The sequence below is a fragment of the Physella acuta genome, unplaced genomic scaffold (genome assembly GCF_028476545.2).
Source record: "Physella acuta isolate Inbredline_101_S28 unplaced genomic scaffold, ASM2847654v3 ptg000275l, whole genome shotgun sequence".
NCBI lineage: Eukaryota > Metazoa > Mollusca > Gastropoda > Physidae > Physella > Physella acuta.
Genome location: NW_026731794.1, coordinates 577,271 through 592,985, shown reverse-complemented (window position 1 = coordinate 592,985; position 15,715 = coordinate 577,271). Strand labels below are relative to the sequence as shown.

The following is a 15,715-nucleotide window of genomic DNA, read 5'->3' as shown; positions in this document are numbered from 1 at the left end:
TATTTCAATGTTATTACATTTTATAACTAAAATAAGTTAACAGTCACTTCAAATAGTAGATATTTCCATTACTAACAAAACTTTTCAACTGCTCATCTCGAGGTTCAAGTAGGCCATCGATTTGTAAAGAAACAATAAGCAGTTATGAAAGACAGCAGTGACCGAATTTCGCAATATTTAGGTGTTGATCCTTTGCGTTTAAGACACTCCCGTAATCTGCAGTCGCTTGGACCCTATTGCTCACCTTATAAAGATAGCAACTAGCATCGTCTCTTCTCTAGAACTTTCCGTCTTGTTGCATGTGGGCGATAACGCCAGCGGCCTTTGAATTTGTTCTTCGACTAGAGAGGAGCTATGTGGTAACACATATTTAGCGATATAAGTAGTTATATGTTTGTCGGCCATATGGTCTGTCGGCCTTTTGGCTAGCTGCCTTATAGTCTGTCGACTTTATGTCCAGTCTGCTTTTTTTGTCGGCCTTTTGTCCAGTCGGCCTTTTCAATGTCGGCCATTTGTCTTACACACGGGGAAATCTACAGGTCGAGCGGGCACAACGGGGAAGAGAAAAAAATTCTCAATTCATCATCGTGTGCCTGCCCAATGTCCAGCGCTTGAGACCATCATAGTACCACCATCTCCCCACTATATCACCACCATCTCCCCACTATATCACCACCATCTCCCCACTATATCACCACCATCTCCCCACTATATCACCACCATCTCCCCACTATATCACCACCATCTCCCCACTATATCACCACCATACTACAGCTAGACCACCACTAGACCACCACTATATAACCACCAAGCAGTTAACTTTATAACACTAAAATTAAAAACAAACTTATTTAGACAAATGGGTCTCGAACAGGAAATCCGCATCACATTTTATTTATAGCGGTCCCGGCCAGGATCTGCCCTGGCTACAGTTTACACAGCCGTTTCTTTAAAAAATTGTGGTGAAATGTGATCTTCGTTGTTTTCTCACAGACACTTTAACTAAACTTTTTGTTTCATTCACAGAGACTATAACTAAACACTTTTGGTTTTATCCGTGATATTGGCCTTTTTTAAATTCTGTACTTTCAATTTAACAAAAAAAATAGGTTCAATATTCTCGATAATTCTGTAAACAAAATATTCTTCATATTTTATATATTTTATTGTTTGCATGTGTCCACAATTAAATTATTCCCACTGGGAAGTATCGCCCAAAGAACATTTACAATACAGAAGACACAATACAGCAGAAAAAAACAAATTCAAGTGAAAAATGTCAAATTTTTTTATTGACGTCGAAAGTCTTTCAAGAGCGAAGTGTTCAATTTTGTAGAACATATATCACAAACAACATTATATGACTAACTGAATGTTGTAGAACATATATCACAAACAACATTATGACTAACTGAATGTTGTAGAACATATATCACAAACAACAGAATTTGACTTAGACTGAATGTTGTAGAATAGATATCACAAACAACAGAATTTGACTTCAACTGAGTATTGTAAACCAGTTACATCACACGAGTACATTACTGGAGTATCGATTATACAAACTTATAAATAAATAGTATCCATGCTGTAAATAGTACAATACAATGTGTCGACGCTAGAACTAGTGTGGTACAATGTATCGATTATATAAACGGGGTAATATCAATAACAATCCTCTTCGAGCTACTGGTTGCAGTAGTTTTTACAGTGACATAAAAATCAGTCCAATCACAAATATATTTTTTAAAAAAAACAAGTCAGTGAAAATTAGCAGACACATTATCAAGTATAGTCATGTCTAGCGTGTACAAAAATATGCAGGTACCCACAGCTTAAGTTTCGGACCTGCCGATCTATGGGTAGATGAAGTAGAGTTCATTTATTTAGTGGGATCATCTCCAGGCCAGCCTTTGCTTTCCTAAACGAGAGTCAGGTACCCATTAGAACTGGATAGACTCAGGGACTCGTACGCTCTATCATCTGACCACTCCGTCCCATACAGCTTGTACGTGTGATCAAATCTTTCATCAAATTCTGAGTGAGCATAAAGATGACGTCATCTATTTACAACTTCTTTTCTCTTCAATCAACAATATTATTTCAAGAATAATGAATGGCTTTATTTTTACATCAGATGTTTCAAACCTGACACCTGAATACTGCAGACATAAACGAACACACCAAGGTCACGTGTTCAGTGGGTACAGCTTCTTGCTGTGGACAGTATGTCATTCTCACAAACACACATACAGTACAGCTCTCACACACATTACACATGAGAACTGACATACATATCAATAAACACACGAACTAACACACAGCAACACACACAAACACACACACACACACGAACACACACACAGGAACAGTCTTGAGATCTAAGTCTTCTCGGTCATCTCAGCGTCCACCGTGCCCTGCCCCCTCTTGGCTTGACGCCTCATCTTCCACTCCTCCCACTTGAAGAGGCCCAACATGATGAGGTAGGTGATCTGTACCACACCGTGCACACCTATGTCGATGCCAGACAGGAAATACCTGCAAAACAGGTGGGGGGAGGGGGTGGGTTTGTATTATAGACCTCATCAGTAAGATGACCAGTTAGATGACCAGTAAGACGACCAGTAAGATGACCAGTTAGATGACCAGTAAGATGACCAGTAAGATGACCAGTAAGATGACCAGTTAGATGACATGACCAGTAAGATGACCAGTAAGATGACCAGTAAGATGACCAGTAAGATGACCATTAAGATGACCAGTAAGATGACCAGTAAGATGACCATTAAGATGACCAGTTAGATGACCATTAAGATGACCAGTAAGATGACCAGTAAGATGACCAGTAAGATGACCAGTAAGATGACCAGTAAGATGACCAGTAAGATGACCATTAAGATGACCATTAAGATGACCAGTAAGATGACCAGTAAGATGACCATTAAGATGACCAGTTAGATGACCATTAAGATGACCAGTAAGATGACCAGTTAGATGACCAGTAAGATGACCAGTAAGATGACCAGTAAGATGACCACTAAGACGACCAGTAAGATGACCATTAAGATGACCAGTAAGATGACCAGTAAGATGACCATTAAGATGACCAGTTAGATGACCAGTTAGATGACCAGTAAGATGACCACTAAGATGACCACTACTGACCTGACTTTATCCCTGTCATAGAGAGCACAGAACCGACCGTCCCACACCCTACACGTGTCGTCCATGACCTTGCCAAACAGGTTGGGGGACGGGATGGCCACTAGAAGGTCAAGGTCAAGGTTTTCGTTAGATTACAACAGACACATTGGTCAGATGACCTTGACGGCATACACCAAACCACTGCACTCTTTTAGTCTAGGTGTGTGTTGATGTGAGTGTCTGTGTGTGTGTCTATGCAAGTACAGCATGCACTAACATATACATCGTGCACAGGCTACACAACATGTACTGGGTGTGTACACAATATGTACAGAGTGTGTACACAAGATGTACTGAGTGTGTACACGAGATGCACTGAGTGTGTACGCAACTTGTACTGAGTGTGTACACAAGATGTACTTTGTACACAACTTACTGAGACTGGAGAAGAAGACGAAGATGCTGGTAGCGAAGGCTCTGTCCCTCGGGTCCACCATCCTAGGGGAGAGAAATACTGGGGGTCAGAGGTCAACTCGTTACGGCAGGGGGTCAAGGCTAAGGTTATGGTAGGGTAGGGTAGGGTGACTGACCTGAGAATGACGGGGTATGGAGGGGGTGACTGACCTGAGAATGGCGGGGTATGGGGGGGGGGGTGACTGACCTGAGAATGAGCAGACGACGGGGTATGGGGGGGGGTGACTGACCTGAGAATGACGGGGTATGGGGGGGGGTGACTGACCTGAGAATGACGGGGTATGGGGGGGGGGGGTGACTGACCTGAGAATGACGGGGTATGGGGGGGGGGGTGACTGACCTGAGAATGACGGGGTATGGGGGGGGGTGACTGACCTGAGAATGACGGGATATGGGGGGGTGACTGACCTGAGAATGGCGGGGTATGGGGGGGGGGGGGGGGTGACTGACCTGAGAATGACGGGGTATGGGGGGGGGTGACTGACCTGAGAATGACGGGATATGGGGGGGTGACTGACCTGAGAATGACGGGGTATGGGGGGGGGGTGACTGACCTGAGAATGACGGGGTATGGGGGGGGGGGGGTGACTGACCTGAGAATGACGGGGTATGGGGGGGGGGTGACTGACCTGAGAATGACGGGGTATGGGGGGGGGGTGACTGACCTGAGAATGACGGGGTATGGGGAGGGGGGTGACTGACCTGAGAATGACGGGGTATGGGGAGGGGGGTGACTGACCTGAGAATGACGGGATATGGGGGGGTGACTGACCTGAGAATGACGGGATGGGGGGGGGGGGGGGTGACTGACCTGAGAATGACGGGATATGGGGGGGTGACTGACCTGAGAATGACGGGGTATGAAGGGGGGTGACTGACCTGAGAATGACGGGATATGGGGGGGTGACTGACCTGAGAATGACGGGGTATGGGGGGGGGGGGGGGTGACTGACCTGAGAATGACGGGGTATGGGGGGGGGGTGACTGACCTGAGAATGACGGGGTATGGGGGGGGGGGGGGTGACTGACCTGAGAATGACGGGGTATGGGGGGGGGGTGACTGACCTGAGAATGACGGGGTATGGGGAGGGGGGTGACTGACCTGAGAATGACGGGGTATGGGGAGGGGGGTGACTGACCTGAGAATGACGGGATATGGGGGGGTGACTGACCTGAGAATGACGGGATGGGGGGGGGTGACTGACCTGAGAATGACGGGGTATGGGGGGTGACTGACCTGAGAATGACGGGGTATGGGGGGGGGGTGACTGACCTGAGAATGACGGGATGGGGGGGGGGTGACTGACCTGAGAATGACGGGATATGGGGGGTGACTGACCTGAGAATGACGTGGTATGGGGGGTGACTGACCTGAGAATGACGGGGTATGGGGGGGGGGGGTGGGGTGACTGACCTGAGAATGAGCAGACGGCGTGGTATGGAGGCGAGTGAGCTGGCGATGTTCTGTAGGCCGTGTAGGAAGACGTAGATGATGAAGTTGGTGTGACAGTCCGTGTCACACAGCCCGGGGGTCACCTTGTTCCCAAGGGTCAGGTTGGTCAACAGGGAGCACTCGGTGAAGATCTGGACGGGGGGGACAAGTTGTTTTGTTTCAGAAATAAATGAATGGACATTGTAAAAACTATTACTGGGACACGTGAGAGAATCACACACACACACACACAAATCACTGGATACTACCCACACACACTGTCCCCCACACACTGTCCCCCCCACACACACACACAGTCGCCCTGACCTTGCCGTCCATGCCTGTACAACCTGCGTGGCAGGGCGACAGGTAGTTGTTGCCGTCGTCACCACAGGAGATGAGCACCTTGGCGTTCTCGCAGTCACAGGCGTCCGTCAGGTTCACAGGCCTGCCGCTGTAGCAGGGAGTAGGTACAGGTGTGTGGTACAAGTGTGTGGTACAGGTGTGTGGTACAGGTGTGTGGTACAGGTGTGTGTGGTACAGGTGTGTGGTACAAGTGTGTGGTACAAGTGTGTGGTACAGGTGTGTGGTACAGGTGTGTGGTGCAGGTGTGTGGTACAAGTGTGTGGTACAGGTGTGTGGTACAGGTGTGTGGTACAGGTGTGTGGTACAGGTGTGTGGTACAGGTGTGTGGTACAGGTGTGTGGTACAGGTGTGTGTGGTACAGGTGTGTGGTACAGGTGTGTGTGTGGTACAGGTGTGTGGTACAGGTGTGTGGTACAGGTGTGTGGTACAGGTGTGTGGTACAGGTGTGTGGTACAGGTGTGTGGTACAGGTGTGTGGTACAGGTGTGTGGTACAGGTGTGTGTGGTACAGGTGTGTGGTACAGGTGTGTGTGTGTGGTACAGGTGTGTGGTACAGGTGTGTGGTACAGGTGTGTGGTACAGGTGTGTGGTACAGGTGTGTGGTACAGGTGTGTGGTACAGGTGTGTGGTACAGGTGTGTGGTACAGGTGTGTGGTACAGGTGTGTGGTACAGGTGTGTGGTACAGATGTGTGGTACAGGTGTGTGGTACAGGTGTGTGGTACAGGCGTGTGGTACAGGTGTGTGGTACAGGTGTGTGGTACAGGCGTGTGGTACAGGTGTGTGGTACAGGTGTGTGGTACAGGCGTGTGGTACAGGTGTGTGGTACAGGCGTGTGGTACAGGCGTGTGGTACAGGTGTGTGGTACAGGCGTGTGGTACAGGTGTGTGGTACAGGTGTGTGGTACAGGCGTGTGGTACAGGTGTGTGGTACAGGTGTGTGGTACATGATTGTCAAGGGTGTGTATGTTGAGGTGCCTGTACTCACTACTCGCCAGTCTCCCCATACACCACGTCATTACTGCAGCCAAAGACCAGATAGAGCGGGGTGATGACCAGCGTGAACAGGTAGCTGCTCATGACGATGTACAGCAGGCCCATCCGTGTGTGGACCTTGCTCGCCACCCAGGAACTGGCCAGGGTCCCGATCACGTGACCCACGGCAGACGAGATCCCTGAAGGTAGAGAGTCAGTCCACTGTAGGGGGGGACAGTTGGGGGGGGGGGGGATAGAGGGCGGTAGAGGACAGGGGACAGCAGGTGCTGAGTCTACCCAGCACTAATGAGTACCTGTCTCAAATGTGAGAAAAGAATGGCTGTTGGCTATACAAGTGACTCACGTGGTGTGAAAGTAGTAAACTCTACTTCATCTGTCTCAATGATCTTTGGTTTCATGTACCCTATAGGGATCTAGAGATTATTATATGCAAATCTATATGCGTATCTATCTATGTTTTTATCAATGTATGTGTCTGTGTATGTATCTGTGTATGTATCTGTGTATGTATCTGTGTATGTATCTGTGTATGTATCTGTGTATGTATCTGTGTATGTATCTGTGTATGTATCTGTGTATGTATCTGTGTATGTATCTGTGTATGTATCTGTGTATGTATGTATTTATGTATGTTTGTATCTGTGTATGTGTCTACGTATGTACATCCGGCTGGAGGTGGCCTGCCTGAGCAGGTGGAGTAGAGTACCTGAGGCCAGTGTGACAGTGGACATGGGCACGTTGTACTGGTTGGCCATGTAGGTGCTCCTGAAGATGGAGGTGCCAGACATGGGGATGGACACGATGGCGATGTCGATCAGCAGCAGCAGGTAGGCTGGCATCTTGAGCATGCGCAGCAGGGCTTGTGGGAAATCTGAGGATACAAACACTTCCGGTTTTACTCGTGACTTGTGGCTACAGTAGCACTAGATGACTTTCAGATGGATGTTGGTCTTAGAAGACTGGCTCGTCTGGTCAAGCATCCCCCCTTCCACTCCCCCCTCGAGATTTGAGTGTATGGATCAATCTAAACCATTCGTGAGCGTTCTTGAGATCATTAAAATGTTAATTGGGTTTTTTAATTAGGATTAACATTAAATGGCCCGTTGAAATGTTTAAAATGTCTGTCTAGTGGTGATGTCTCGACGTCTGTCTGTCTGTCTGTCTGTCTGTCTGTCTGTCTGAGAAACCGTTAACTGACCTTTGACCATTGTCTTCAGGTTGCCCTTTCTTCTGCCTGAACGACCTTGACCTTTACCAGCCGCAGCTTCCGGTGCACGTCTGGGTGCAGCTTTGATCGTCTGCTCAAACACCATGTCTCCGGTCAGGCTGACCTTCCGTTCTGTGGGCGCCAGGATGGGCGGGAACATGCTGGGCCTGTGGTCAGTAGGTTGATCAGTAGGTTGGTCAGTAGGTTGATCAGTAGGTTGGTCAGTAGGTTGGTCAGTAGGTTGGTCAGTAGGTTGGTCAGTAGGTTGGTCAGTAGGTTGGTCTGTAGGTTGGTCAGTGGGTTGGTCAGTAGGTTGGTCAGTAGGTTGGTCAGTTGGTTGGTCAGTAGGTTGGTCAGTAGGTTGGTCGTTAGGTTGGTCAGTTGGTTGGTAAGTAAGTTGGTCGATTGGTTGGTCAGTTGGTTGGTCAGTAGGTTGGTCAGTAGGTTGGTCAGTAGGTTGGTCAGTAGGTTGGTCAGTAGGTTGGTCTGTAGGTTGGTCAGTAGGTTGGTCTGTAGGTTGGTCAGTGGGTTGGTCAGTAGGTTGGTCAGTAGGTTGGTCAGTTGGTTGGTCAGTTGGTTGGTCAGTAGGTTGGTCGTTAGGTTGGTCAGTTGGTTGGTAAGTAAGTTGGTCGATTGGTTGGTCAGTTGGTTGGTCAGTAGGTTAGTCAGTAGGTTGGTAAGTAGGTTGGTCAGTTGGTTGGTCAGTTGGTTGGTCAGTTGGTTGGTAAGTAAGTTGGTCGATTGGTTGGTCAGTTGGTTGGTCAGTAGGTTAGTCAGTAGGTTGGTCAGTAGGTTGGTCAGTAGGTTGGTCTGTAGGTTGGCCTGTAGGTTGGTCAGTGGGTTGGTCAGTAGGTTGGTCAGTAGGTTGGTCCGTACCACGACACAGGAAAGTTTGTTGAAACAAAAATCTTGATTGAACACCTTACTATTGATGTCTAGTTTGAAAGAAAAAGATGTTCAATGTCAAGGACTGACCTTCTGCTGGCTGGTTGACCCGTGGATGCCAGACTTCCTTTCCTTGAGGGACCGGAGACACTGAGTCGGTGCTTGACCCCGCCTGAGATGCCAGTGGTCACGATGCTGGACTTTCTGCTCGTGGGGAGAGCGGCACTTAACATGGTGGTGTGGTTGTGTGGGGTCAGGTGTGGGTCATGTGTGTGTCGTGTGTGTGTTGTGTGTGTCGTGTGTGTGTGTGGGGGGTCAGGTGTGGTTGTGTGGGGTCAGGTATGGGTCGTGTGTGTGGGTCGTGTGTGTATCGTGTGTGGGTCATGTGTGTGGGTCATATGTGTGTAGTGTGTGGGTCATTTCTGGGTCGTGTGTGGGTCATGTGTGTGTCGTGTGTGGGACAGGTGTGTGGGGTCAGGTATGGGTCGTGTGTGTGGGTCGTGTGTGTATCGTGTGTGTGTCATGTGCGTGTGTGACGTGTGTGACGTGTGTGACGTGTGTCTCATGTGTGTGTCGTGTGTGTGTGTTGTGTGTGTGTTGTGTGTGTGTGTTGTGTGTGTGTGACGTGTGTGTCGTGTGTGTGTCACATGTGTGTGTCATGTGTGGGTCATGTGCTAGCACTAACCTTAGCGTGTCCTCCACACTCAGCTGACTGGAGATTGGCTGGACGACCTCCTCCTCCACGTGCCCTCCCGCATACGTCACTCGGGCCCTCTCCAGCGCCTCCCTCTGCCTCCTGCGTGAGACCAACTTCTTGGGGAACAGCAGGATGGGGAAGGAGACGAGGAACAGACAGGCCCCGAACACCAGGAAGGCCAACCACCAGGCGGCGATAAAACGGCCATCTTTAGGGTCCATGTCGGTCTCTGAACATAGACAGTCGTGACCTTTAACCTTGCCAGGGTGGGGTGTCACGTGGGGGGGGGGGGTGGTACACTACGTGACGGAACATTTTGACCGTGTTCCTAAACCCTTTTACCCCCACCCAACCCCACACGTCTAGACAGAGGACAGGGTGTGGGGGAGTGGGGTCAGAGACAGGAAGTGTGTGTGTATGTGTGTGTGTGTAGATGAGAACCCAGGAGAAAAAGAAAAAACTCACCCTTCAGGTCAATCGGGATCTCCGTCATGATGCCGTTAATCTGTCGGCCGATGGGGCTGGCCAGGTCGGTGATGATGTGTTGGATACCTGGGGAGAGGCGGGCCCGGGGGGGGGGGGGGGGTACATGACATCAGTAGAACAGTAATTTTTTTTTATTGGATGGTAGAACAGTAAAGTTTTATGATGGTAGAACAGTAAAGTTTTATGATGGTAGAACTGTAAAGATTTATGATGGTAGAACAGTAAAGTTTTATGATGGTAGAACAGTAAAGTTTTATGATAGACGGTAGAACAGTAAAGTTTTATGATGGTATAACTGTAAAGTTTTATGATGGTAGAAAAGTAAAGTTTTATGATGGTAGAACAGTAAAGTTTTATGATGGAAGAACAATAAAGTTTTATGATGGTAGAACAGTAAAGTTTTATGATGGTAGTCAATACAGTTATGATGGTAGCAAAGTTTTATGATGGTAGACAGTGTCTGTAGTGAGAAGGTCAGTGTGAGATGGTCAGATGGTCAGTGTCAGATGGTCAGTGTGAGATGGTCAGTGTGAGATGGTCAGTGTGAGATGGTCAGTGTGAGATGGTCAGATGGTCAGTGTCAGATGGTCAGTGTGAGATGGTCAGTGTGAGATGGTCAGTGTGAGATGGTCAGATGGTCAGTGTCAGATGGTCAGTGTGAGATGGTCAGTGTGAGATGGTCAGTGTGAGATGGTCAGATGGTCAGTGTCAGATGGTCAGTGTGAGATGGTCAGTGTGAGATGGTCAGATGGTCAGTGTCAGATGGTCAGTGTGAGATGGTCAGTGTGAGATGGTCAGATGGTCAGTGTCAGATGGTCAGTGTGAGATGGTCAGTGTGAGATGGTCAGTGTGAGATGGTCAGTGTGAGATGGTCAGATGGTCAGTGTCAGATGGTCAGTGTGAGATGGTCAGTGTGAGATGGTCAGTGTGAGATGGTCAGATGGTCAGTGTCAGATGGTCAGTGTGAGATGGTCAGTGTGAGATGGTCAGTGTGAGATGGTCAGATGGTCAGTGTCAGATGGTCAGTGTGAGATGGTCAGATGGTCAGTGTCAGATGGTCAGTGTGAGATGGTCAGTGTGAGATGGTCAGTGTGAGATGGTCAGTGTGAGATGGTCAGATGGTCAGTGTCAGATGGTCAGTGTGAGATGGTCAGTGTGAGATGGTCAGTGTGAGATGGTCAGATGGTCAGTGTCAGATGGTCAGTGTGAGATGGTCAGTGTGAGATGGTCAGTGTGAGATGGTCAGTGTGAGATGGTCAGATGGTCAGTGTCAGATGGTCAGTGTGAGATGGTCAGTGTGAGATGGTCAGTGTGAGATGGTCAGATGGTCAGTGTCAGATGGTCAGTGTGAGATGGTCAGTGTGAGATGGTCAGTGTGAGATGGTCAGATGGTCAGTGTCAGATGGTCAGTGTGAGATGGTCAGTGTGAGATGGTCAGATGGTCAGTGTCAGATGGTCAGTGTGAGATGGTCAGTGTGAGATGGTCAGATGGTCAGTGTCAGATGGTCAGTGTGAGATGGTCAGTGTGAGATGGTCAGTGTGAGATGGTCAGTGTGAGATGGTCAGATGGTCAGTGTCAGATGGTCAGTGTGAGATGGTCAGTGTGAGATGGTCAGTGTGAGATGGTCAGATGGTCAGTGTCAGATGGTCAGTGTGAGATGGTCAGTGTGAGATGGTCAGTGTGAGATGGTCAGATGGTCAGTGTCAGATGGTCAGTGTGAGATGGTCAGATGGTCAGTGTCAGATGGTCAGTGTGAGATGGTCAGTGTGAGATGGTCAGTGTGAGATGGTCAGTGTGAGATGGTCAGATGGTCAGTGTCAGATGGTCAGTGTGAGATGGTCAGTGTGAGATGGTCAGTGTGAGATGGTCAGATGGTCAGTGTCAGATGGTCAGTGTGAGATGGTCAGTGTGAGATGGTCAGTGTGAGATGGTCAGATGGTCAGTGTCAGATGGTCAGTGTGAGATGGTCAGTGTGAGATGGTCAGTGTGAGATGGTCAGTGTGAGATGGTCAGTGTCAGATGGTCAGTGTGAGATGGTCAGTGTGAGATGGTCAGTGTGAGCAGTGTGAGATGGTCAGTGTGAGATGGTCAGTGTGAGATGGTCAGTGTGAGATGGTCAGTGTGAGATGGTCAGTGTGAGATGGTCAGTGTGAGATGGTCAGTGTGAGATGGTCAGATGGTCAGTGTCAGATGGTCAGTGTGAGATGGTCAGTGTGAGATGGTCAGTGTGAGATGGTCAGATGGTCAGTGTCAGATGGTCAGTGTGAGATGGTCAGTGTGAGATGGTCAGTGTGAGATGGTCAGATGGTCAGTGTCAGATGGTCAGTGTGAGATGGTCAGATGGTCAGTGTGAGATGGTCAGTGTGAGATGGTCAGTGTGAGATGGTCAGTGTGAGATGGTCAGTGTGAGATGGTCAGATGGTCAGTGTCAGATGGTCAGTGTGAGATGGTCAGTGTGAGATGGTCAGTGTGAGATGGTCAGATGGTCAGTGTCAGATGGTCAGTGTGAGATGGTCAGTGTGAGATGGTCAGTGTGAGATGGTCAGTGTGAGATGGTCAGTGTGAGATGGTCAGTGTGAGCAGTGTGAGATGGTCAGTGTGAGATGGTCAGTGTGAGCAGTGTGAGCTGGTCAGTGTGAGCACCCACCAAAGAAAATGCTCATCTTGGCCTTGTCCACCATGTTGTCATCCATGTAGAGTGTAGGCAGGAAGCCCGAATGGAAGGTGTCTGTGATGCCCTTGATGGCCTGCACCACGAGGATGACGATAAAGGCCATCTGGTTGGTCTGGGGAGTGACAGCAGTACTCACCTTCAGACATTGCTTGTCTACACGTCATTTCATTCTCCCCTCACCTGTGTCTAACTACAGTCCCTGTTATGTCCTACACATGTCCTGCATATGTCCTTCATATGTCCAGCATATGTCATACTATGTCCTTCACATCTCCTACAAATGTCCTTTATGTGTCCTACACCTGTCGTCTATAAAAAAAGTGTCCTACTTCAGTCCTCCATGAACTTACAGTGCCCGTACTGTTCTTTTGGTGATGTCCTGTGGTGTTGCTGATGACGTAATTAGCGTCACACATGTACTTGGCCTGGTCCCCGTAGTTGGTGGAATTTGATTGGTTGAAGTAGGAGGCGTGTTCCCTGTGGGGCACACAATACAGCACTAAAACTAGGTCAAACATCAACACAGCCAGATAACACTAAAACTAGGCCAAACAGCAACACAACCCTAAAACTAGGCCATACATCAATACAGCCACATAACACCAAAACTAGGCCAAACAGCAACACAACCCTAAAACTAGGTCAAACAGCCACATATTACTACAACTAGGCCAAACATCAATACAGCCAGATAAAACCCAAGACAAAAACACAACAGCACGCGAGGAGCTTGGACCGTCCACAAAACTCACAGTACGGGCAGCTGGTAGGGGTCAGCGAAGTGCAGGTAGGCGGGGGTCGCTAGCAGCACCCCCTGGAACATTCCAGACAGCCCGATGGTCAGCGGGATGTGGACAGTCTGGGGAGGAGATGGACGGACGGTCACGTGTGTTGGTGGACGGTCACGTGTGTTGGTGGACCGGTGGACGGTCACGTGTGTTGGTGGACCGGTGGACGGTCACGTGTGTTGGTGGACCGGTGGACGGTCACGTGTGTTGGTGGACGGTAACGTGTGTTGGTGGACAGGTGGACGGTCACGTGTGTTGGTGGACAGGTGGACGGTCACGTGTGTTGGTGGACAGGTGGACGGTCACGTGTGTTGGTGGACGGTCACGTGTGTTGGTGGACGGTCACGTGTGTTGGTGGACGGTCACGGTGGGGAGTTGTTCCAGTGACTCACCTTGGCAAAGTGACCGGCAAACAAGATGGTGGACATGTGACCAGCGCGTGACGCCACATCAAACAGGCCGGCCTGTGAGTTGTCGATGTTGAACTGTTTCTCTATGGAGGTCAGCTGGTGAACACAATGGTTAATGCGGTCAAGGTCACATGAGTCGATGTGCCCCCCCCTGCCCTGCTATTGACCTGGACATTAGATCACCCCCCCCCACCCCCCCTTCTTGTACTGACCTGGACATGCACGACACTATTCACCCCCCACCCCTCCCCCCCCCACCTGTACTGACCTGCACATGCACGACACTATTGACCATGGTAGAGAACAAGGCCGACACGCCCATGAAGGTGGCGAACACGTACAGGTTGGCAAAACGTGAGCCAAACGCGTTGGTGCGCAACTTCCACACGCCGCAGGAGAGATCAATGACCTCATCTTCTTCTTCTTCGTCATCTTGAGGGTTGTCACCCTTGTCTGGTTGGTTGTCGCCCTTGTCTGGTTGGTTGTCGCCCTTGTCTGTTACAGTTGGAGGCTGCTGATGAACCAGACAGCAAAAGTAAACAAATTGAAAACAAAAAAACCTCATCTGTTACGTAATGTTTTTTACTTTCTTGTGCACGAAGTATAGAGGGAGTAATCGTGCTAAAAATCGGAATGAAGATTTTCACAAATCTCGACGTTTTACACCTCCTTGAGTCGGAAAAACATAGTTTTGCAACTTTGTCCGTATGTCTGTGTGTGTGTGTGGGGGGGGGGGGGGACACAATAATTTGAGTACTGTTACAGATATATAGATCAAATTATAGTTCTGTATCAACTTTTCAGCGATTTCCGGTAACCGGAAGTTTAACTTATTCTACTTGCGGTTTTTCAAAAGCTTACATTTTGAGTACTGTTTCTGACAGACAAAACTTCGCATAATAGTAAAAGATCTAATTCTCTGATTTCTTTCAAATTTTGGATAATTTCCGTTGACCTTAAGTAGTACTATAGCTATTACTGATTTCTCAAAAAACGCAAATGAATTCATAAGGTTATAATGTTCCGTACTATTATACACACATTGTTTGCTGTTCACTTGGTGCGCAATTATTTTTTCTATGATATTCTATTCTATTTTTAAAAGTTTAAGTAATGAAAAATTGATTAAATAAAAAAAATCATGTTTAGGGGAGATCACTCCCGATTTTTTTACCTTTGTCTCCCCCACGTCAGAAGTTGACCCGGACTTCCCATTGGTCGGCTGCTCCACGGGCGTGAAGCCTCCATTCCCAGTCACGTGTCGGGGCTGATCCCCCTCCTTGTCCACGACCATCTCCCGGGCAATGTCTGAGAGAGAGCGGCCGGAGTTTGGCGGGAAGAAATCACACGACTAGCAGCAGACGCTCAGGCCATCGGTCCACGCCAGAAACTAAATGTAGGGGAGAATATCCGGCACGGGCAGATTCTAATTTTACACAGTTTTACAGGCCGGCTCCCGGGTAGAGAGATTTGAGACCGGTAGTGACCCCTAAAACCAGCTAGGGGTGAAGTTGTACTAGTGACCAGCGCGCGGCAAGTCGCCGTTTTATCAGCAGCCGATCGTGTCGTCTGGAGTTGTCTGTCTTATGACTTTTGTTGACTGACACTGACGTCACGAAGTGTCACAAATATGCACATCTAAACGTCCCACCCTCCCCTCCCCCACCCAACCTAGTGGTCCGAAACCAGAATATACTTATGATGCAGTCTAGATAGCAACCCCCACCCCTAAATTCCCACCCCCTTCCCACAACCACCCTCACCCACGCATACACCCATACACACCAACCATATTTTCCATATCTAACACGACAATTTTTTTTTTATTTTTTTTTTTCGCCTAAGACATGTAATGTACACTGTCAGTTTGCCTTGCATGTTCGCTTTATTATTACAGTTTTCATCATCGGCTTGTGACGACTGATACAGATTTACGGTGACAAGACAAATGATCTCAGACAAAATATCTCACGGACAAATGATCTCACGGACATTTGTCCTGAGATCATTTGTCATGGAACCAGATTTACAATAGTAATACTTCTTTCTTACTTGTAGCTTACTTTCATCCATTTAAGATGGTTTACTTATACATGGGTCTAATACAAAACGTCTTATTACAATTTTATTTTTTTTAAAATCACCTGAAAATGCAAATG

General features: G+C 48.4%; 1 protein-coding gene across 2 annotated transcripts; it reads right to left on the bottom strand.

Moving 5' to 3' along the window:
- Positions 1–1,293: 1,293 nt before the first annotated feature.
- Positions 1,294–15,094, bottom strand: LOC131939323 (solute carrier organic anion transporter family member 2B1-like). Of its 2 annotated transcripts, none has more exons than XM_059297549.1 (17): positions 14,731–15,094; positions 13,825–14,070; positions 13,539–13,652; positions 13,111–13,217; positions 12,709–12,835; positions 12,332–12,470; positions 9,663–9,749; positions 9,186–9,426; positions 8,591–8,704; positions 7,607–7,782; positions 7,115–7,279; positions 6,401–6,587; positions 5,378–5,504; positions 5,033–5,202; positions 3,581–3,642; positions 3,166–3,265; positions 1,294–2,538 (listed from the first exon to the last, which is right to left on the bottom strand). In XM_059297549.1, exons 1-17 carry the CDS (start codon positions 14,848–14,850, stop codon positions 2,382–2,384), a joined length of 2,439 nt encoding a protein of 812 aa, XP_059153532.1. In that variant the 5' UTR covers positions 14,851–15,094; the 3' UTR covers positions 1,294–2,381. The 2 variants fall into 2 exon arrangements, with proteins under 2 accessions (XP_059153532.1, XP_059153533.1); XM_059297550.1 differs by having other exon boundaries at positions 13,825–14,067.
- Between the last annotated feature and the right edge of the window lie 621 nt (positions 15,095–15,715).